Below are 25753 nucleotides of genomic sequence, written 5' to 3' on the forward strand. Positions count from 1 at the left end.
TTCCTGATTCAGCTCGTCGAGCACGTTCAGAATATACCATAAGTTCAAAAGTTTATAAATATATGTGTTTACATATTTATACGATATAACGCGGCTTTTCAAGACGATAACGTCTACAGTTCATAACGTACACTGAGAAAAAAAATTTATTTTGAAAAAAATGAGCCATGTTGTAATAAGAAATTTATTTTTTTTAATTTTTGTACAAATTTATTTCTTAGCTAAAGAAATAATAATTTTTCTTAAAGTAATTTTCTTGTTGAAAAAAGGGTTTCTAGATTTGGGAAAAAAAATTAGGAAAACGGTTGACCCTGAAGGCCATCCCTGCAACTTCCCGCTAATTCCATTCCTGGGCGCTTAAAATTGCACCAATGACGTTTTTGAGCTCTTCGAGCTCAAAAATACAATTTATGGGTTATTTTGAGCTCTCCGAGCTCAAAGAGATTGCTTTTCTATGCTTTAAAGCACTTCGAGCTCAAAAGTCTGATAGAGATTTGATAAGACACTATTTTTTGAATTTTTAAACCGCAATAACTTTTGAATGAACCGATTTTTACGCGGTTAGAAGCATTCGACGCAGTTTTTCAAGCCTCACAAAGAATCTCAAATTTTGAATTGATCGCGCTAGGAATTTTGGAGTTATTCCGAAAAAACACTTTTTTCGGTTTTCTTTCGTTCACGATATCTCTCGAACGAATCAACCGATTTTGACCGGACTGGTGGCGATCGACGTGGTTTTTTGAGGTTAAGAGCTGATTAGTTTTTGGAATTGAACCTTTAAGCCGTTTAAAAGTTATTCCAAAAAAACCACATTTGAAAAAAATTTTTTTTTCAGTTTTTTTAAGATTTCTCAAAATTTATTGATCTGAATCGGTCCAAATAGTTTTCAAAATCTAAGTTTGGTCAAGCCCTTTCGAATGGCACCAACCGCGATGAAATCGGTCAAGCCGTTCAAAAGTTATAAGCGGTTCACATACTTTCACACACACACACACACACACACACACACACACACACACACACACACACACATACATACAGACACCGTGACAACCTCGCGGGGATAGTCAGGGAAGCTTCCTGTGACCTTCAAACGTCGAGATCTGATGAAAACTCGATTTTTGCAAAACGGGGTGAAAACAATAATCTTCGATTTTCTTAGCGGGAAGTTAAAAAAATTTTGAATCAAAACTCGCAAGTTGTCTATCTAAAATATTCTATCTTTCTAAATCAAAAAAATTTTTTTTCAAAACGGAAGTTACTGTTAGAAAAATTTTCATTCCTCAGCTAAGAGATAAAATTGTTTAAAATTTTTAACAAATTAATTTCTTGTTACACCAATGCTCGTTTTTGTCAAAATAAACTTTTTCTCCTAGTGTATCTTAATGGAACTCAACATACTTAAACTTTGGACGATTAAGTTTGAAAATGAGCTAAATCGGTTGATAAATTTAGAAATGACAGAATTTTTTAATTTTCATAATTTGGAAAATAGTTATTTTCGATAAATATGCGCAAAGGTAGGGATTTTGTCGGCTTGAAGTGACGTCACAAGTTTGAGGCTATGGGCGCATTATTATCAAGACCGAGTTATTTATCCGGACTCGCTACGCTCGTCCAGATATAATACGAGGTCTTGATGAGAATATATCCATAGCCTCAAACGTGTGCCTTCACTACAAATTTGTCAGGGTCCCTTTGAGCATAAAGTATCGAACATAATTTTTTGTCATATCAATTGCGGAAGTTGGATTTGAGAGAACAGTCAAGAATGTTCAATTACTGTTTATTTTATTTAAAGACACAAGAATTATGTCACACGAGATTAAATAGCGATGGATTAAACGTATGTACGTATATATTGAAAATGTTTATAAGATTCAAATGTCGCTAAGATTCTTTTTGCGATTTTTACTTCACCCAGCGGACGTTTGACGAACTAAAAGATAATTCGACTCATCTATAGCGTATTTTAGCGTAGTCACGCAGAAATGTAGAGACAAATAAAGAGAGAGAGAGAAGTTACTTTTCAATACTAGTGCGAGGTAAATTAACTAAACTATAGATTGCCAGAAATCGTATTCTTTGCAACTTCTGTATGTTGCTCGAAAATCCAACTTTCGCGGTTTATATGACAAAAATAAAATTTTCTCCGTTTCTCCCTAAAATAACTTTTATTTGGGTAATTTATTGATTTTCTGTAACATAAAAAAAGCTCATTACATAAGCTATAATTAGCGCATATTACTATTATCCCAGGCTTATAAACACCTAATCCATATCGTGATCCAATGAAATTTTGCGGTTGCATTCGTTTTGCCATTTTTGTTATCGATTAAATTTTTTTTTTTTTTTCATCACTGAATAGTTTTATTATCCATAAATTCCTAATTAACTAAATTCAAACTTATTTGACTTATTAAGCTAATAGCCCCTGGTATTTAATGTCTTAATGTAAATAATATCAAACTGTATTAGCTTTCTGTAACTGCGAAATTTATTTAATGTAATTTTAATGTAAATTGAATTCCTGCCAAAAAAAAAGATATTCTTAAGAACGCAAAACATTAAATGATAAATATTAAATAATAATTATCCATAAATTTACTGTAAAATAATTTAAAGTGAAATCTACTTCCAGTTCAGCTGTTAAATGACCTTTTTTCTATTTTTTATTCCCAAAGAAGTAAGTTAAAATAATTGTAAGAAACCAATTTGTTATTCCCTAACAAATTCTTCTATCAGTGTGTTTTGCATAACATATAGTTTAAACTACTTTTTTAATGCAAAGTATTCTTACTAATATAAATTAAAGTCATTTTTGACTATCAGCCAAAATTATAACTGCAAAATAAACATGAAGTTAATGTGTGCTTTGACTCAAACTTCCTCGCATTATTTACACAGTAAAAAATTTTGCGTCATTGCGTCAAAAAATTTTGTGTTAAAAATTTAACACTTTTTTGTGTAAATTTAACATTTATTGTGTTAAATTAACACAGAAAAATGTTGAATTAACACAATAAAGTGTTAAATATTTAACATAAAAATTTTTAACAAAATTTTTTGACGCAATGACGCAAAATTTTTTACTGTGTATGGAACAATTTTTCAATTGTTACGTGAACCGTTAACAATATTTTACTGAAATTTTAATGCAGTGTTCTTATGGAATGGTAATATTTCATTCGTGATTGGACAAGTTGTCGAAATGATTCATTACTTAGATATTTTTGATAATTCGATAAAATATGATTAAGTATACTTGTTTGTAACACGCTTTTATTAGCTTCGCTTGCGTATCCATGTATCTATGCATCTATGTATGTAACGAAATCTTTGAATTCGATTTTCGGCGACCTAAAAACGTTGGATTAAATAAAAAGTTTGCACATTTATCAAGGACCGATGACAATACAATTCGAATTATTTAATAAGTTTGTCTCATTTTCCTGACCAAGATCTTCAGAGATTTCGGTTTTTTATATCCGGAGGCACGGTAGTGTTTGCACCAGATAATAACGCGTCTAAGGTAAAAGCCCCCATTATTGACACTACAAGAGTGATCATAAATATTTGAATTTTTTTATCGTGTTTCAAATCAATATTTTCAAATTTTTTTTATAGGATTCCTTAATCATTGTTTTTACTTATATAATTTAACTAATTAACTTTAATAGCAATAAATTTAATAATTATCATATCAACTTAAACCCAGCAGGTCGAATGTATGTATTATTGACAGCGCAAAAAATTCAAAGAACCGATTATTGACGTACCATTGACTCTATTATTGACAGGTCTTTTATTACAGTTAAATTTATATTAACAATAATCATTTTTACTAACTAATGCAAAACTATCAATAATTTTTATTATTTTAAAATTCGTTTAAGGTAGTTGTAGCGTGATAGGCATTTCAACAGAAAATTATGAAATTTTTTTTATTGAAAGATAAATATATTAATAATTCACTACCAAAATTTCAGATCAATTGACCGCACCGTTTTTAAGTAATTAATTTTCGAAATTGCATCTTTTACACGTAGAGGTATAGAGAGATGGTAAAGTTAGTATGAAATCTTCCGTACCACTCGAGTGGGCCAAAGATTTCATACTAACTTTACCATCTCTCTATACCTCTACGTGTAAAAGATGCAATTTCGAAAATTAATTACTTAAAAACGGTGCGGTCAATTGATCTGAAATTTTGGTAGTGAATTATTAATATATTTATCTTTCAATAAAAAAAATTTCATAATTTTCTGTTGAAATACCTATCACGCTACAACTACCTTAAGACCAAGCTTTTCTATATTTTTTGCCAGGTTTTTTTTAGCAATTTTTTCTAGTCTCAAATACTTTGATTCTTATAAAATCGCATGACAGTATGTAAACATTAAAACGTTGATATATATGTTCAGGGGGTTAGGTTACCTTACATTATGGCCTATGTCGTTAGTTGACTCTAGGGCTTCACACGAGACGAGAGTAGGCGAGAGTATCAAAAATCTCGTCTCGGTCTCGTCAATTCCGAAAAAATTAAGTCTCGTACGAGTCTCGTCTCGTCTTGTGACCAGTTGTCTCGTCTCGTCTCGCTTAGTTCTAAATTCACAGATGTATACAATAATTGTTCATATTTTTACTACAAAAAATACAGGAAAAAACATTTGTTACTACATTCCTGTGGAAGATACATGACTTTCATATGACAGCAACATGATTTTCATGTAGCAAACAATAATAGTTAAAACAACAATAATGATTAAATAATAATCATAATAATAATTTATATTATTAAGAGAATAAAAAAAATTTTTTCTCTTGGATAGTCACATAATGAAATCGATTTTTTAGTGAAATTTAGTGTCATTGCAAAGGACGACATGAATTTGTGCCTTTTCAAGGTTTCATATCATTCTCGTCGATAGTCAATTTATGATGATAGTCAATTTATAATAGATATTTAGGTTGCATTCGAAAATGCTCTATCTTTAAACATATAATTGAGAAATGACCTTGTATCTTGTGAACTATTGACATTTTTAAAGATATAAGCTCACGTTGATGTTACTCTCATCGAGACCTTTCATTTGAGTACCCACATCAAGTTTTCATATATTTTATATATTTATATATATTATATATAAAGTGGCATGATGGCCGAGTGGGTTAAGTCATTATCCCGTTAGTTCGCTCACACATCATGCCGTGAGGCGAGGGTTCGAGCCCCGACGGTTGTTCGAATAGTTCCAACACCAACCGTCGGGGGTCGCTCCGGTAGCCAAACTGTACTGGTATGTGTATATATGAAAGATATATAAAAAATGCATGTGGGTACTCAAATGAAAGCTCTTGATGTGTGTAACATTAACACGGGCTTATATTTTTAAAAATATCAATCATTAAGAAATGACCTTGTATCTTGTGAATTATTGACATTTTTAAAGATATAAGTTCATCCCGACATTACACTCATCGAGACCTTTGATTTGAGTACCCACATCAATTTTTCATATATTTTATATATTTATATATATTATATATATGTATAAATGAAAAATATATCAAAATGCATGTGGGTATTCAAATGAAAGCTCTTGATGAGTGTAACATCGGGATGAGCTTATATCTTCAAAAATGTTTTTCATATAGTTTACCAAATACAAGATCATTTCTTCACTATGTATCTAGACACAGAGCATTTTCGAATGCAGCCTGAATTCTTATTATAATAAATTGACTATTGGTGAGAATGATATAAAACCTTGAAAAAGCACAACTCCAAGCAAAAACCCATTTTATCATATAAATACACTGGCCACAAAATTTTTCTTATTCTCTTAATAATATAGATTATTATTATTATTATTATTATTATTTGATTATTATTGTTGTTTTAACTATTATTGCCTACTACATGAAAATTATGTTACTGTCACATGGAAATCATGTAGCTGCTACATGATTTTTTCATGTGGCTGCCACAGGATTTTCCTGTTGCTGCAACTTTAAAATCATATGGCTGCCCCATGAAAAAATCATGTGGCTGCCACAGGAATATATCATATGGTAGCCCCAATTTTTTTTTCCGGGTATATACTATAGGAATCATTTCGAACTCACTCCGCATGAAGATTTTATCTTTATTCTATTTTGAGAATGATTTCTATAATGGTATAGGAATGATTCCTATAATATTCTAAGAATGCTTCCTATACCATTATGGGAATAGTTCCCATAATGATATAGGAACCATTAATACATTATTATGAGAATATTTCCCATCATATTATGGGAATGGTTCCTATAATTGTATAGGAATCATTCCTATAATTATAGAAACCATTCCTATACCATTATGGGAACCATTCCAATCGAACTAAAAAGTACTAAATAAATAATTGTTTTAAAAAGTTAAAAAGGTTTCATGAAAAAGCAAATTTAAAAGTAGAAAATAATTTTTAGTGAGTTTAAAATAAAAGTTATTAACAACAAAATAGATTTTATCGTAAAAAAGCTTGAGGTGCTCGATGTCAATTGTTATAAATATTTTATTGACAGATATTGGTTTGAGTTGTTATTAAAATATCTTAAAAAGCGATTCCCGCATTTTTTACAATAAAATTAATTTTTTCATCATTACATGGGCCACAAGCGACAATTTACGATTTCAGTTTTCAGAAATATACGCACCAGACTTACTAATTAAGGAATTAATATAGTGAAAAATTAATTTTTAGTAAATGCTAGCATTTTCCCGAATTTAATTCGCCCTTCATCAATAAACAATAGAATAATTGCTACTTGATACTAAGATTCACTTAAGACGGTAAACATTAAATTCAATTGATTCTAGCAGAACATTAAATTATTATTATATCTTGATCCCCGCAGACGGAACATAAATTTGTAACCAATAAATATATAGTGTCTCATAGATTTAAAATACTGTTTTAATATTAAGAGCTCCCTTGGGTACACCGACTGACTCTTAAATTTTCTACGGCTCTTCGTATCTGGGAATTTATTTAAACAAAATAAATTACAATTCAAGACCTTTTCTACCGCGCTTAATAATCTTTTCAAGAACACATTTACTATTGCTGGTATATAAACTTACGGTATATGTATAATATAAGGAGTAAAGGAGTCAAGTATATATTCAAATCTGTATCTGTATTATACATAAATTACACGCATATCTAAATTTAGATGCCTCGAGTCCAAGGAGTAAGATATTAAGCTCTTACGGTTTATGTTTAATGAATAATAATCGCTGTACTTATGCATATTTCATGTAATTTTGGATAATTAAGTCTTCAGATTATTTATCTTTATATTCACTATTTATTTCTTTTTTTTTTTTAATTTGTTAAAATAAATTTTTACAAATTCAAGAATATTTTTTAGGTAAAATATTTTTCAAAAATTCAACGAATAATTATTGATAATAACAGAACATCGGTTGCTCCAAATGACATAACGATGAGGAGCTTTTTTGTACAGAGTTTAATTTCCTACAAAAAAAGGTCTCTTACAAAAAAAAGTGATTTTTTAATATCTCCAATATTTAACCGAAAATTTTTAATTTTAACTTTTCTAATTTATGATTTACTTAAAATTGCTTAGAATCAAATTTGAAATCCTGACTGAACGATAAAAGATAAAAACAAAATTGATGGCTTTTTCTACAGAGAATTGAATTTTCGATAAAAACCTTTTTTTTTTTTTCGATCGTCACAGTGGTGTTCCCCCCTAACCCAAAATTTTGATTTTCAACTTTTTTAATATATGGTATAATCAAACACAGTTACAATTGAATTTTAGATTTGAATTTCGCTAAATGATAAGAGATACGAAAAAATTGATAATGACCTTTTTTATGAAGGACTAAATTTCCAATAAAAAAGCTCATATATCAATTTTTCGTATCGTCAATATTTAGTCCAAAATATTTATTTTAAGCTAGTTGTCATGATACAATATTGTAAAAAAATTAGAGATTATACGCGCCACAAAAGTATATGGACTTTTACATAAATTGTTAAACTTTAATCCGTTATTTATAAATAATTAGACGATCAAAAATTTATTTTTTTGCCCTCCGGGCGGAAAGTGACAACTTTCGTCCCGCTGCGCTAAACTAAGTTGCCTCTTTCCGCCTTCGTTGGACAAAAAAATAGTATACACTCCACGGGAAGTAAATAAGAAAGCCTCAGATCACATGTTTGTTGACCTCGGCTTCGCCTCGGCCAACAATTACATGTGATCTGAGACATTTCTTACTTTACTTCCCTAGGTGTGTAATATACTATTTTTTTTAAACTCACAACAAATACATTAAAAGACTGTCAGTTTTTTTAAAGTTTCTGACAGTTAGTTTTTTTTATAACTAAGAAACTGATACAGAACTGCAGAGAGCGTATGCAATCAATGTTAAATATCCAATTTTTAATTGAATACATCTCGGGTTATAAGTAGTCAATCGACTTCAAATTTTAAGGGTAATTGTATTATCATGTCCTTAATAAGTATATAAAAATTTAGAATTTTCTGACGGCATACCTTAACCACGACTACTACCTTAAACTTGTGAAAACTACGGATAAGTTTCATAACTTCATTTTTTTCTTTAAATTCAAATTTTGACGAAAGAAAGCGAGATAGGGCATAATTGACTGAGATATTTTTAGTAGATACTAAAATTCTCTATAAAAAAGGTGTGATATAATTTTTTTGTATCTTCAATACTTGAGCCAAAACTAGCACTTTAAACTTTTGAAAACTACGGGTAAATTCTATAACTTTATTATTGACAAAATCAAAATTTTGATAACAGGAAGTGCGATAGAGCAAAATTTATAAGAAACTTTTTTGTAGACAATAAAATTTTCAACAATTAATTTTAAGATGCATAACAAAATTATTTCTACGTATTAATTTTTTATAAACCTTCTTTATACTAGCAGGGTACTTGAATCTCCTTAATAAGTATAAAAAAATTTAGAATTTTCTGACGGTATGCCTTAACCCCGACATCTAACTTAAAATTCTCAATTTCATTATTCATTTCTTCTACTTTGATTTAAAGAAGCATTTATATTTTCAAACTTTTTATTCCCAAACTAAAATTACATTATCTTCCTCTAATAAACTTACTCCTTATATTGAACATATATTTATCTATAAACATGTATACAATTGTGAGGCATTGTACTATTTACATCCAGGCAGAAACACAAATACCAATTATCGTTAGTCACATCCTCGTAATTCGATCCATGCATATTTAACAAACTTTAAAGTCACAATTGTTAAATAATTAATTCTGTAATTTAACACATCTGGCGATACAACACAATGCTATTGGATTAACTTCCGTAAAATACAAGAATAGAATAGTATACAATGGACTCAGCATGTATTTATAACATGTATGTATGTATATATATAAATAAATAGTTGATCCCTCTATTTTACCGGTACGGATATTTCTGTACTTCCATTAAGCTATGGATTTCTCGACACACATGACCACTTTTCGAAATAACGTTATGTTATCACAAAACCATTAGCAATAATGTCTACTTAAAATATATAGGATTGCCGTTATTTAACTGCCTTTTATATTGAGTGATAATTTTAGTAGGGTAATATTGTTTTTTCATGCCAAAATATCGATAAATATTCTTTTAATATCGTTTTGTTTCATTATAGCCAACGTGCGAGCGGACAAAGAAGAAATTTACAAGTTTACCGCTAGCCAATATGGTTGCCGTTATTCCCACCGTATTTAGACTTATTTTACGTGGTACTGTTAAACTAATGGAATAATAATGGTCATTTTTTATAGGAGCATAGATTTTGGTCTCTAAAATCAATTGCAAAAAGAATTAGAAAAATTTATCAATTTATTTTAGAGATATTGTGTGTATTAAGTTTGAAGGTTATGCACTGATAGAAGAAATTGTTAATATTGGATTAATTACTAATGAATAATTTTTTAGCATTAAATGATTTAATAAATATTTACTAACAGTTAATGAATATTTGTTAATAGTGAAGAAATATTTATTCATAGTCAACAAATCTTTTATTAAACACAATTTATTAACTGTTAATAAAAAATTTTTTATTCCCTGGAATAAAAAATGAGTAGAAAAGTTAAACTTTGAAACTTTTTACAACTTCAAAACTTCCATAGATAATTCCATTGGATCTGAATTAATAATTATTTTTGAATAAAGAAATATCAAAAATCAAATTAATAATAAAACAAAAGTAATATTTTACACAATTTTTTTAGCGGTGAAAATAATTAGTATACTGTATCTTTATTATAAAATGTTATGGCATTAATAATTTATTTATAATCTTTACATCTTACCCTTAACAAGACAATGAACTTATTAACCGTTAATAAATTTTTCTATCAGCGTATTAATATATATTAATTTAGTAATTTACCTTCAATAAAAAGTTGAATAAATTAAAATAAAAAGTTAGTTCAAAAAAATCCGCTAGGTGGCTATGATTCTCATATTTAGAATTTTAAAATCAAGATATTAAAGTTTTAAATATCTAAAAAAATTTTCAAAGGTCCAGAGTTCGAATCTCAGATAAAATAATTTTTAAGTTTCCGCTAAAAAAATTGTAAATTTTCAAAAATTGGGAAGTTATTGTTTTCACCCCGTTTTTCGAAAATCGAGTTTTCATCAGATCTCGACGTTTTGAGGTCCTAGAAAGCTTTCCTGACTATTTCCGCGGTGACGTCACCGTGTCTGTATGTGTATGTGTGTGTGTGTGTGTGTATGTATGTATGTAAATCTTGCATAACTTTTGAACGGATCATCCGATTCGATCGAAATAAGCGGTGTTCTGAAGAGTTTCTTTGCCCCTAGAATTCTGATACTAATTTTTAGAATTTGAGTCGATCGATTTTGAGAAATCTCAAAAATAAAATTTTCAAAAATTCGTATTTTTGAAATATTTTTTAAACGCCTGAACCGATCAATTCCAAAAACGAATCAGCTCTTAACCTTAAAAAACCACGTCGATTGCCACCAGCCCGGTCAAAATCGGTTGATTTGTTCGTGAGATATCGTTGTCGAAAAAAATGTTTTTTTTCAGAATTTCTATGAAATTTTCAGTCTGACCAGTTTACGTTTAAAGATTTTTCAAAGAAAAAAAACTGCGTTGAATGCCGTAAACCGTGAGAAAATCGGTTAATTCATTCAAAAGTTATTGCGGTTTAAAATTAAAAAAATAGTGTTCTATAAAACTTCCATTAGCCTTTTGAGCTCAAAAGCACAGAACAGCGATTTATTTGAGCTCGGAGAGCTCAAACTTATACACAGAAAGAAAGGTTCACTTGAACCAAGAAAATATTTTTCTTCCGAATTATTTTTTTAGGCGAAAAAAAATTTTTTTTTTGACAAGAAATTTCACTTATTCCAACAAAATTAATTCCTTGCTTCAAGAAATACGTATCTTGATCCAAGACAATTTATTTAAGTCAAGAAAATTTTCTTGTTTTGAGAAAATTTCTCTCATGCTCCAAAAAATTAAGTTCTTGACAGAAGTAAATTTTCTTGTTTTGAGAAAATTTCTCTCTTGCTCCAAAAAATTTAATATTTTGATGTAAATTTTCATCAATATTTTTATTAACTAACATGTCAAATGGAAATATCAAGTAATATTGAATCATTTTTTTTCATTCAATATGTATAATTACGCTCTAAAATAATCTAAAATGAGTATCAAATATTCAAGAGAAAAATTTTCTCAAGGTAAGAAAATTTTTTTCTCAGCTGAAGTAGGTGGCGCTGCTTTCCCAAAGTATCTAAAAATCTTGATCAAATATAAAAAGTTATTGTATCAAGTATTTATGATAATTAAGAAATTGAATTAAGAAAAAATTACTTCCACCAAGAATAAAATTTCAAGAAAAATTTTTACTTCGGCCAAGACAACTTCGGTCTTCCTTCGGGCACCCGAAAATTTACTTGAGCCAAGAATTTTGTTCTCGAGTCAAGAAATCTTTCTTTCTGTGTACGAAAATTATATTTTTGAGCTCGAAGAGCTTAAAAAATATGTGAATTATTGAGCACTTAGGTATGGAGGTACACTGTAAAAAATTTTTTGGACTCGGTGTGGTGTAAATGATTCGGTGTTAAAATTTTTAACACGGACGGTGTGAAAATCACACTCAGTGTAATGTTGAATTTGAACGGTGTGAATTCTAAATTTTACACCACCAAGCGTGTAAATGTATTTCCTGAAAATTTCTCATTAATTAATTTGATTGTTTAGTTTCAGACTTGTACGATATTAAATTATAATTATATTTTTTTTTTTTTTTTTTTATTTTAACCCCGCTTTTCGGACTTCTGTCTTGAGTGGGGTCCGGCCGAGACCGGAAGGGGACTCCAGGCTGATCGGTACATTAAGTTTGGCAGAATAAGTTTGGCGGTATTACATACTTTTTCAGCCTGGAGAGTAATGCGGCGATGGGCCGACTTTGGGGAAACTGCACGCATTTGCCTGTGCCCCACCGGTAGCACAGGGCTTGGGGAAACCATCGAAAAACCCAAACCTGTACAGCCCGGCATGAGTTACGAGCACCGATGTTCACTGAAAATTAAATTTCAGCTCACACCGGGATTCGAACCCACGCCTCACCAGGCCCAAGCAAGCATGACAAGCATTATACCGCTTAGCCATGGGACTGGCTGAAATTATAATTATAAACATGTAGAAATAAATATTAAAAAGTATGTTTTTTTTTTTTTTTTATATTATGCTATTTTACGGAGTAAAATCATTCCAACGTAAATCTTAATATCATTGGAAAGTCTGCAACAAGGATGTTAATATTCAAGTTGTTAAAAATTTATCTAATTATACGGTGGATTTTATATTTGAGTCTATTGATAAAAATGCGAATGTTTATAGTGTTAAATACATTTTTAAAGATATAAGCTCATCCCGATGTTACACTCATCACGACCCTTCATTTGAGTACCCACATCAATTTTTCATATATTTATATACAGTCGTCGTCATTGATTTGTAACGGCTGGCAATGATTCGGGTAAAATAAAAAATTCTCAATTTGGACATCTCTCACTAAAAATTTCAATTAATAATATGTTCAGAAAATAAAAAAAATGTACGAAACTATGAAGAAAATTCACATAAAATAAATAATTTTAAGCTCAGACAAACATAATTATAGAAATTTATCCAAATAAAAATTACGATGCATGAACATAATTGAAGATGAAAAATCCCTACATGGTAAATCACCAGAGAAATAATTTGAATATTAAAAACTATACAAATAAAACATTTCAAATAAATTTGATGTTTCAATTAAAAGAAAATAAATAAAATATTAGTCTCCTTATAATTACAGTCTTAAAAATAAACAATATCAAATAACTATAGCTCAATATAAAGACATTTACTAAATTATTAGATCATATTATCATACAAAATTAAAATTGAAAAGGCCTAAAATTAGAAAATAGTCCATTGAAACAATTTAAATTTAAAAAAAATGGAATTATAAAAAGAAGATACAAATGAAATTAAAAAATAATGACAAACCTAAATTCAGACAATTTGATTAAAAGATATCAAGGTTATTTGATATATACACAAATGAACAACTTTGAATATAGAAAAGCTTTACAAATGAACATCTCTAATTATGGACAAGAAAATTCGGAAATCTCTCAATTTGGACATCTCTCATTGAAGAAAACAAAAAAAAAATACAATATTTTCTGAATTAAAAAATTAAAAAATAAGTAATAGTTAAAAAAAACACGCTTTAATATAAAACCAAATTTTCTAGAAATCTATCTATTGAACTGGTCTTTATGAATTTTATTATAGTATCACCTTATTAGTCAAGAAAGAAAAGTTTAACATAAGTAACTCTCGTCATTGACTCTAGTCATCAGCGATGAACGCAGCATTGACCGCGTACTCCTACGACCTGAACAATTTGAGCGACGACTAGATGGCGGGCGACTTGTCTCAATCATCAAATTCAGTGCATCATCAAAACGGATCATCGCGTATCGGCGCAATGGAAATTACAACCGCGCAATTAGCCGCGACTCTAGCACGTGCCGGTGCTGATACTCAATCGGCACCACCACCCTCAAAAATCTACCTAAAAATTAAAAAATCCACTCTTATAATTTAGATGAAAAATATGAAAATATACACAATAAGACAAACTATTCGTAACGTGATTGGTCAAATATATCATAATATCATAAGTATGAAAATATAGATAATTCCATACTAAATTCACACGCGCGCTTGCGCGCGCAATATATACTAGTCGTACATTATCTATGATGAATAAAAATTAATTTTTTAGCAGAGTTCTCCGAAGATGTCTTGGTGCAGAGTTTATAACCCTTGAACAAATGGCTGCGTTCAGGTTTACTAAGTTCTGAGCAGGGCTGACTTTATCTACCAGAAAAATTAATTTTAGACACACTTAAATAAATATACCTTGCATTGTTTTATTATAAAGTAAAAAAAAAAAAATAATATAGTTATTTTATGTTAATAGTTCACAAGATACAAGGTCATTTCGTAATTATTGATATTTTTAAAGATATAAGCTCATCCCGATGTTACACTCATCAAGACCTTTCATTTGAGTACCCACATGCATTTTGCTATATTTTTCATATATACCTATATATAATATATATAAATATATGAAAAAATGATGTGGGTACTTAAATGAAGATTCTTGATGAGTGTAACATCGGGATGAGCTTATATCTTTAGAAACGTCAATAGTTAAAAAAGTACAGTGCAATTCAATAAAAGTCATCATTTAAGAAACCAAAATTTTATTTATTTATAGTTCACAAGTCACGGCAGTCACATAGAGACTGCAAGATTGCTAGTAATAGTTTCCGCCCACAAGTTAACTAGTGCATGAGTCCACTAGTGCACTTGTGCACTTGTGGAGGCGACGCGACAGTATTAGAAACGAGCTTTTCGAAGGTTTCGCCATTTTGACATGCGCAAATTCAAAAATAACGTGTTATTTTGTTATTGTTTACATTACGCTACAACAATGTACACATTAATATTGGAAATTTAAATTTATTTTGATTAATTAATTGCTATTGCTGTAAAACCGCTCCACAAGTGCACGAGTCCACTAGTGCACTTGTGAACTTGTGGAGGCGATGCGACAGTATTTGAAGAGCGATTTTACAGCAATAGCAATTGATAAATTAAAATAAATTTAAGTTTCCAATATTAATGTCTACAGTGTTGTAGCGTAACGTAAACAATAACAAAATAACACGTTATTTTTGAATTTGCGCATGCCAAAATGGCGACACCTTCGAAAAGCGCGTTTCTATTACTGTCGCGTCGCCTCCACAAGTTCACAAGTGCACAAGTGGACTCGTGCACTAGTTAACTTGTGGGCGAAAGGAGCGCCACTTTTTCGTAAGTTGACGGTGAGCCACCCAGGCTTCCGTAGTAAAAGTCCCTGGGTCCAACTTTACACCGAAATTTTTTACAGTGTAGCGAGAAGTTGCAGGGATGGCCTTTAGGATCAACCGTTTTCCTAATTTTTTTTCTTAAAAACACTGATAAACGGGTATGTTAATATTTAAGCTTCATCAACTATTAATAAATGATTTTTCACATTATATGATTTAATAAATTATTCAAACTATCTTTTTTCACTACAAGCTACTTGGAAAAAATTTTTTTTGGTGACTGTAATAAGGCTTTGGGAAGTACTCCCACACGGCATTGTAAATTCGAGTAGCTTGCAAGTCTTCGAAATATAAGTTTTCAATTACTTATTAAATCTTGATAGTTGAAATGACGTCTAATAAATAATAAATTTAAATTTAATACATTAAAAATTGAAGAATATGGTAAGAATAAAGTGAGTGCAATTCACAGAATTATTATTCTGAGTTATTATTTGAATTGGTGACATTAAAATTCGATATTTTAAATTCTTATTTTCTATATCAATTTCCAAGTTTAAATTGATTTTACTTTTTTTTATGTACAAATTATTTAAATTTATTTTATTCAATACTATATTAGATACTCACAGAAATTGTTTTCTTGTAAAAACTGTATGCACTATGTAATAGAAATTGCCATTTGGCCGGTGCCGTGGCATAAATAAACAAAATCTAAATCTAAATCTGAATATTTATTAACAGTTAATGAATTCGGTAATTATTTACAAGTGGGGTCCACCATTCTAATTTTCATTTTTTCGAACGAAATTTTTTTTGAAAATTTTGATATATTTTTTTTTTGAAAAATACATAAAAAAATGTACAATTTAAAAAGAAAAAAGTTGATTATCACAATTTTAACAAATTTTCAAAAAAATTAAAAATTTTTTTAGGAAATTGTGATATTCAAATTTTTTTTTCTTTTTAAATTGTTCGTTTTTTTCTGTACTTTTCAAAAAAAAAAAAAAAAAAAAAAAAAATATTTATCAAAAACATCAAAAAAAGATAAAATAGAAATTTTATCCAAAAACATGAGAGCCAAAATTTTTTCAAACTTTTGAAGGCAAAAAAGCTATCAAAATCTTTATTTTTTTCTTTCACGATATTTTTTATCATAAATGCGCCGTAAAAACAAGCAGAATAAAAAAAATAAAAAAATGTTAATTATTTACCTACATATGGCCAAAAAGAGCGTGGACCCCACTTGTAAATAATTACCATGAATTCTTCTATCATTGCAGAAATCAATTGCAAAAAGACTAATTTATCAATTTATTTCAGAGATATCATGTGTATTTAAATTGAAGACTATATTTTGCTAAAATTGAAAATATCGAGAGAAAAATTATTCTTGATAAAAAATACAAAATTTTCACTCATCTAATTTGTTCATCAGATTTTGTTGTACTAAAAAAAGGTTTCTTTAGGATACAAGTCTATACACAAACAATCTAAACGGTACCCAATATTATTAATTAGTAATGTTTACTAAACGAGCTTACGTACGGAGGTAAGCTTACAAATATATTCATCATGTTAATATCCGCTTACCGATTAATTATTGTTGGCAGTGATGATTAAATATGAATGCAGAATATATGAATAAATAGTGTGAGGAGGAACAAGAAATAATTTATTTGGAATTAGTAAGTTAATCTGGAATGAGTTTGATGGGAATGAAAATATTATACACATCGGATTGTATTGACGCCGGGTGACAATACTGTAATTACATTTCCATTCACTTTGACTATAAACTAAAGACTGATCTGTCCAGTGTGACAGATTAAATTGGATAGAACTTTTAAAAAAGTATTTGTGTAAAAAATAATGGGTTACCTGTCCAAAGCGATGGCCACCAGATGGAGAATTGACGCAGTGCAACATAAAACATCAGTACTTGTCCATATGTCACATATGTCAGGACCGAGTGTCCATTCATGGGATACTTCGTACACGGCTCCTGTCAACAATGACACACTAAAATTTTTGAAATGCTTGTTTACCGACTAAAAAGCTAAGTATTGTTTTTTTGTCTATAAATTTTATTTATTATTTCTTCGTTTTTAAGAATTTATCATTTAATTATTAATTAGTTATTATTGAAATTAGTAACTAGAAAAAAATTTTTTTTTATTTTATTAGTTCTATTTGAAAGTCAAGAAATTTATACTTAATTCACTTTTAGTGTACACGGAAAAAAGTAAACTATAATAAATAAGAGTCGATTTATAATAAGTAATGATGAACTGCTAAAAATTACCATTTCAAACAGTAAAATCGTGATTTTACTATTCACTTTATAGTATTTACCATTTAAACGTTACAATTTACTCTTTACATGGAAAAAAATACTATTTCAAACAGTAATATTCGCTATGTGAATGTCTAAAATGTTAAAGTATAATAATTAAAAATTCAGACTTTGATATTTATCATTTCGAACTTAAAAAATGATCGCAATGATATGTAAAAAGTATAAAATAAAGTTAGTAAATTTCTAATACAAGCAACGTCAATATTTACAAAGTAAAATGGTAAATTTTAAACGCAACGCTAAAAATCGAACTGTAATTATTGACTTGCTTGGACTGGTAAAATGTATATTTTAAAAGTATAATTTTTACTGTTTCAAATGTTAAATTCTCCCAGAGTGAGACCCCCTTCTCCTCATCTGAGTTCCCCTTCTCCTCATAATATGGACTAAATATTGAAATGGCCATTTTTACTGTTTGAAACTGTAATTTTTTAAGATGAAAGAGTCGTTATTTACTATAGTGACAGCTACTAATCACTTATTTTGAATATTAAATTATAAATTGTGGCTTTTATACTTTCTACATTAAGTTCTGTAATATTTATATTTTTGCCACCCCGATGTCCGCTTTACTGTTTGAAACTATAAAAATTAACCGGAATCCGATTGGATATTACAGTTTACTTTTTTCCGTGTACCAATTTTTTTTATGAAAATTGAACAAATTAAAAAAAATTTCTTGATATAATTAAAATATTTCTTATGAATTTTTATAGAAATTCTAGATTTTGATTATTAAAAAAAAATAATTAGTAGGTAAAATTTATTAACTTTGGTGTAATTATTCGATTTTATAAATTAAAAAAAATTTTTAATTCAAAAAATTAAAATATTGATATTTTTTTAATTATTCTGTTTAAGGTAAAGTACCCAGTATAGTACTTGAACAGTTATAAAAATGGGACCAGTACTTAAACAGACTTTTCGAATTGTTTTTTTCCAAAATTCGTATATTTATTATGAGTATTATGAGCATGTTATAATTATTAAATGATACAGTAAATGATTTCTGTAAGTTTTTTCAATTATAAATCAAAACAATTACATTTTTGTTAACTTAAATATTGACATGTTGTTAATAGCCGATAGATGATATTTTTTTCATGAAAAAGGTACTAAACCGTAAACCGAACAATCAGTAAAAAAAATGGTATATCATCATATTAAGTAAAAAAATTAGGAAAACGGTTGACCCCAAAGGCCATCCCTGCAACTTCCCGCTGATTCCGTTAATACTTGGCCGCTTTTTCTGAGCTCTTCGAGCTCAAAAATACAATCTGTGTGTTGTTTTGAGCTCTCCAAGCTCAAAAAAATACCTTTTCTATGCTTTTGAGCTCTTTGAGTAAATGAACCGATTTTGACGTTGTTGGCGGCATTCTACACAGTTTTATAAGCCTCATAACGAATTTCTAAGTTTCAATTGGTCGAACTAGAAATTTCGGAGTAACTCCGAAAAAACACTTTTTTCGGTTTTCTTTCGTTCACGATATCTCTCGAACGAATCAACCGATTTTGACCGGATTAGCGGCGATCGACGTGGTTTTTCAAGGTTGAGAACTGATTAGTTTTTAGAATCGATCGGTAGAGCCGTTTAAAAGTTATCCCAAAAAAACGACTTCTGAAAAAATTTTTTTTCCTATTTTTTTTTAGATTTCTCCAAATTTCTCAAAATCTATCGGTCCGAATCGGTTCAAATTAACAGGAAATCTAAGTTTGGCAAAGCACTTTTACACACACACACACACACACACACGCGCACACACACACACACACCCACACACACCTACAGACATAGTGACACCCTCGCGGGAATAGGCAGGAAAGCTTCCTAGGACCTCAAAACGTCAAGATCTGATGAAAACTCGATTTTCAAAAAACGGGGTAAAACCAATAACTTCCCGATTTTTGAAAATTTTCAATTTTCTTAGCGGGAAGTTAAAAATTGTACCACCCAATGAAATAGTCTTTTCTAAATAATACATATTTTTTGCAAAGACATAAACTATAATTTTTAAATTAAATATTAGCGTCTAACTATACCTCCAAATTTTCAAAGCGGTACCCAGAACTTGAACAAGCTGGGGCCGTATAATTTTAACAGCACTCTTACCTCTAATAGGTTTATAGATTAGTGATTAGCATTGTGATTTGTATTAATTACTACAAATCAAATATGTTTTATAGCTAAAAATTAGTGTAGTTAAAAATTATTGAACGTTTTGAATTGAGTTTTTTTGATTTATAATTGAAAATTTGCTTTGTCATTCATAAAAAATGGAATTAAAAAATTAAATACAAATATTTCTCATTTTTAAATGAACATATTAAATATTCATAGTATTATTTTTAATATTAATCAATAATATGTTATAATTCTTTTGATGTTTCAATAAGACGTTGAAAATTTTTGCTGTGCCTATTGCCATATATTTTATTAGTTCAACTACTGCTCCCGGAATGTTCAACTACTGCGGCTTGTCAGAATTAATTGTTCAACTACTACTTCTTTCATAGTCTATCTTAAAAACGTTGTCAAAATATAAATATTCAATTATCTGCGTTATTTTGCGCTTCAATCAATTCAAAATTGTTTATATTTTCATGAAAATCACTAATTTCAACTAATAATTACTTTTTTTTATATTAAAAGTAGGGTCAAATACGTTTTACTTTTAAACCTGTTCAACTACTGGGTACTTTATTTAATTATGTAAAAATATTAAAAAATAATTTAATTCTGTCAAGACATTTTTTGAGTTTTTTATGACTCAGAAGTAAAAATTAGACGGTATAAATTAATGTTAAAAAAATGTTAGTAAAAAAAAAACGAGATAGAAATTTTTTTAGATTTTAAATCTGAAAAAAAAAATAAATAAATAAATAAATAAAAATAAAAATATAAAATTTAGTAACGTGCGCAGTAGCCCTATCGGATCCCGCCCTTTCTTACCAAAGCATTGGACCTCGTTCGAGTCCGGCGTACAACAATGAATATTTTCAATATTTAAGTGTATTATTCTGCTCAGCCCAAAAAATAAAACGAATTCCAATCTCAAAAAGTTTACCCCCTAGCGTAGTCGCTCATGACCTTAGTAGTTTATGCGACTTTAAACAATTAAAAAAAAAAAAAAAAAAAAAAAAAAAATTAGTAAACTTTTAGTAGATAAAAAAATTTTTTAAATTTTGTTCTGACTGACGCATCTAAAAGATTAATATATTTTTCGTTTTATAAATTATGAAGTGAATGAATAATTACTTGAAAAGTGAATTTTTAAAAACTCATTAATTAAATGATTTATCTAAGAAGAAATAATTAATAAACGATAATAAATTACACTTACCCAAAGGCATAACGAGACAAGCTACTAATAAATCAGCAACCGCTAATGAGAGTATCAAATAATTAGCCACGCTTTGAAGATGCCTCTCCAGCAAAATAGCAGCGATAACGAAAACGTTGCCTGAAAAATAATAATACACATTAATTAATATTAATATAAATGTCTGCATTAAGAATAGGTAAGCCTTGAAATTTGCACTTGTGAGAAGAAATGAGCAAAATGGGTGTTATTTGTCGTAGATTGAATGGTATCTCGTCAGATCCGATTGAAGAGTGAAGAGTGTATTTATATGCATGAAAGGAGTAAATCTCAATGACACGGGCACTATATCACTATTGACGGCGTCTTACATATCGTGTATTATCTCTGGGAGAAATGTCGGCGGTATAAAGAGTATAAGATATCGCATCTTAACCGTGTAGCGTCGACTTTATTGAAGATTTGTCAGTGGACTTATATTATACTTATGGATATACACTCAAATAAATAACAAAAGAAGACGATGAAGTCAAAAAGACAAAAGGATCCTACGTGATCCGAAAAAGAAATATTTAATCGCGGATATATATTTTCTCTATTCTTCCTAATAATCCTTTGATTCAAATTTATTTCTTTTTTATAGTCACTTATTTTTTATTTCTTCTTGTCTTTTTTGCTTTATCGAATCTATAAAAATAATAATAATAATAATAATAATAATAATAATAATAATAATAATAATAATAATAATAATAATAAATATTTTTTTCTACATTAAGACCAGAATTTTAAATTCGAACTTTTGAAACTAATCTATATTAAGAGAATAAGAAAAATTTTGCCTCCAGGATAGTCATCTGATAAAATCGGTTTTTAATTTCCCGCTAAGAAAATTGAAAATTTTCAAAAATCGGGAAGTAATTGGTTTTACCCAATCAGATCTCGACGTTTTGAGGTCCTAGGAAGGTTCCCTGAAAGTTTTCGCGATGATGTCAGTATGTCTGTATGTGTGTGTGTGTGATTTCATCACGGTTGGTGCCATTCGAAAGGGTTTAACCAACTTAGATTTTGAATACACTTTGGACCGATTCGGACCAGTAGATTTTGAGAAATCTTAAAAAAACTACAAATAAAAATTTTTTGAAATGTGTGGTTTTTTTGGAATTACTTTTAAATGGCTCACCGATCAATTCCAAAATCTAATCAGCTCTTAAGATCAAAAAACCACGTCGATCACTGCAAGCCCGGTCAAAATCGGTTGATTCGTTCGTGAGTTATCGTTGTCGAAAGAAAACCGAAAAAAGTGTTTTTTCGGAATTACTTCGAAATTCCTGGCTCGATCGATTTAACCCTTTAATGTTCGGCCTTGAATCCCCACTTAATTCGAGTCATATGTCTTTTTTTTTAAGTGAGAGAGCTGTCTTTTTCGTAGAGAGGGGGCCAGAAATTTTCATGGGTTTTTTATTTTAAAATATCAAATATTGACTACTACAGTTGTTGTGACTCAACTGGAGCGAAATGACTTCCTTAAACTTAAAAATTCTTGATTGGGCTTTAAAAACTGCGTCGAATGCCGCCAACCGCGTAAAAATCGGTTCATTCATTCAAAAGTTATTGCCGTTTGAAAATTCAAAAAATTGTGTTTTATTAAACTGCTATTAGAGTTTTGAGCTCGAAGAGCTCAAAATGACACAAAAATCATATTTGTGAGGTCGAAGAGCTCAAAAATGTAATGTGTAATTTTGAGCGCTTAAGTACAAAATGAGCGGGAAGTTGCAGGGATGGCCTTTAGGGTTAACAGTCGTCCTAATTTTTAACTTCCCGCTAAGAAAATCGAAGATTTTCAAAAATCGGGAAGTTATTGTTTTCACCCCGTTTTGCAAAAATCGAGTTTTCATCAGATCTCGACGTTTGAAGGTCACAGGAAGCTTCCCTGACTATCCCCGCGAGGTTGTCACGGTGTCTGTATGTGTGTGTGTGTGTGTGTGAAAGTATGTGAACCGCTTATAACTTTTGAACGGCTTGACCGATTTCATCGCGGTTGGTGCCATTCGAAAGGGCTTGACCAAACTTAGATTTTGAAAACTATTTGGACCGATTCAAATCAATAGATTTTGAGAAATCTTCAAAAAACTGGAAAAAAAACTTTTTTCAAATGTGGTTTATTTGGAATAACTTTTAAACGGCTTGATGGTTCAATTCCAAAAACGAATCAGCTTTTAACCTCAAAAAAGCACGTCGATTGTCACCAGTCCGGTCAAAATCGGTTAATTCGTTCGAGAGATGTGAACGAAAGAAAGACGAAAAAAGTGTTATTTCGGAATAACTCCGAAATTCCTAGCGCGATCAATTCAAAATTTGAGATTCTTTGTGAGGCTTGAAAAACTGCGTCGAATGCTGCCAACTACGTGAAAATCGTTTTGTTCATTCAAAAGTTATTGCGGTTTAAAAATTCAAAAAATAGTGTCTTATCAAATCTCTATCAGACTTTTGAGCTCGAAGAGCAATCTCTTTGAGCTCGGAGAGCTTAAAATAACCCAAAAGTTGTAGTTTTAAGCTCGAATAGCTCAAAAACGTCATTGGTGCAATTTTAAGCGCCTAAGTATGGAATTAGCGGGAAGTTGCAGGATGGACTTCAGGGTCAACCGTTTTCCTAATTTTTTTTAGTTAAATTTAGTGTCATTGCAAAAGTCCACTTAAATTTGTGCCTTTTCAAAGTTTCATTTTATTCTCACCAATAGTCAATCTATGATGATAATTATTTAGGCTGCATTCGAAAATGCTCTATTTCTAGATACATAGTTAAGAAATGACCTTGTATCTTGTGAACTATTGACACTTTTAAAGATATAAGCTCATCCCGATGTTACACTCATCGAGACTTTTCATTTGAGTACCCACATCAATTTTTCATATATTTTATATATGTATGTATGAAAAATATATAAAAAATGCATGTTGGCACTCAAATGAAAGCTCTTTATGAGTGTAACATTGGGATGAGCTTATATCTTTATAAATGCCAATAATGAAGAAATGACCTTGTATTTTGTCAATTACTGACATTTTTAAAGATATAAGCTTATCCCGGTGTTACACTCATCAAAAATCTTCATTTAAGTACCCACATCATTTTTTCATATATTTATATATATTATATATAGGTATATATGAAAAATATAGCAAAATGCATGTGGGTACTCAAATGAAAGGTCTTGATGAGTGTTACATCGGGATGAGCTTATATCTTTAAAAACGTCAATAGTTAAGAAAATACAGAGCAATTTAACAAAAGTTATTATTTAATGGAGCAAAATTTTCGTTTATTCATAGTTCACAAGTCACGGCAGTCACATAGTGACTGCAAGGTTGCTAGTATTTTTTATCGAAAATTTTTTTACTTACTTTGAATTTGATTATTGCAGAAACGACAAGAGTTATGAAAAAATTGATGAGCACCTTTTTGACGGGGAATCAAATTTCCTCAAAAAAAGGTATCTAGTGATTTTTTCGTATCTCCAATAATTGAACCAGAATTTTGAGTGTAAACTTTTGAAACTATGATTTTTTATCGAAGTTTTGCGAACATTGTTTCTTCTCCTTCAAAATACGGTTTATGCAGAAATGGTCGAAGTTATGAAAAAATAAATGAAGACTTCTTTGATAAGGAATTGAATTTTCTATAAAAAAAGTCACTTAGAATTTTTTCGTATTTTCAATATTTATCCCAAAATTTTAATTTTGTTTTTAAAACTATTTTCATTATTTTTTGTAATAATAATAATAATAATAATAATAATAATAATAATAATAATAATAATAATAATAATGTTTTTATTTTCTGAAGACTGGCTTTTACAATACTTTATATATAACTGTTGGCGATCCAGCCTTATACACGATTTTTTTCTCTAACTATTCATAATATCGTTAGCCTGTATTCCCTACCAGGCATAAACAATTTTTAAATTCTTATCTAAATTTGTCATTAAAGGTAAATTTGACTGAAAAAATAATCGTGTATGAGGCTGGATCGCCAACAGTTATATATAAAATAATAATAGTAATAATAATAAGAAGAAGAAGAATAAAATTCATTGTTATAAAAATAAATTTAAATCTTCAAAACTGACTAAACTTATTTCCAGAGTATTAAATGTCCAGAATAATTCAAAAAGCTCCAAATATAAACAGCTAAAAAATTAAAACTATGTCAACAAAAATAAACCACAATCATATAAGAATGTTTAATACTGATGAGTGAATACGTAACTTCATTCACAAAGGTATGATTAATTTTTAAAAGCTCTTTTCTCATCATTTCATTTTTCTCGATTCTTTGTTTACAAACAATGGTTAATTAAAATTAAACCGGCTCCTAACTATATAAGTGAGTATAGTAAAAAATTTAGTGAAATTCAAGAGCTGAAACTTTTAATAGAACTAGCTTGATGAAAAAACTAAATTTCAATCAACCGATTCATATTTTATACTCGACATTATATTAATCAAAGTATATCATAAACTTTCATTGAAAGCAAGCGCGATTTTAATTAATTGATATTTTTTATGACTTC

At 29.3% G+C, this 25753-nt stretch overlaps 1 protein-coding gene across 2 annotated transcripts in view; it reads right to left on the reverse strand.

Moving 5' to 3' along the window:
- LOC123270363 (transcription termination factor 2-like) overlaps nucleotides 1-25753 on the reverse strand; it is a 62161-nt gene that overhangs the window by 26382 nt on the left and 10026 nt on the right. Inside the window, exons 6-7 of one of the 2 annotated variants that reach the window (XM_044736379.1) lie at nucleotides 21198-21317; nucleotides 17379-17499 (exon numbers count right to left, since the gene is read on the reverse strand). In XM_044736379.1, coding sequence (XP_044592314.1) covers nucleotides 17379-17499; nucleotides 21198-21317 — 241 coding nt within the window. Of the gene's footprint in view, nucleotides 1-17378; nucleotides 17503-21197; nucleotides 21318-25753 lie in introns of both variants that reach the window. The other variant, XM_044736377.1, reaches the window with a different exon arrangement.

Source organism: Cotesia glomerata, linkage group LG8 (genome assembly GCF_020080835.1).
Source record: "Cotesia glomerata isolate CgM1 linkage group LG8, MPM_Cglom_v2.3, whole genome shotgun sequence".
Classification (NCBI taxonomy): domain Eukaryota; kingdom Metazoa; phylum Arthropoda; class Insecta; order Hymenoptera; family Braconidae; genus Cotesia; species Cotesia glomerata.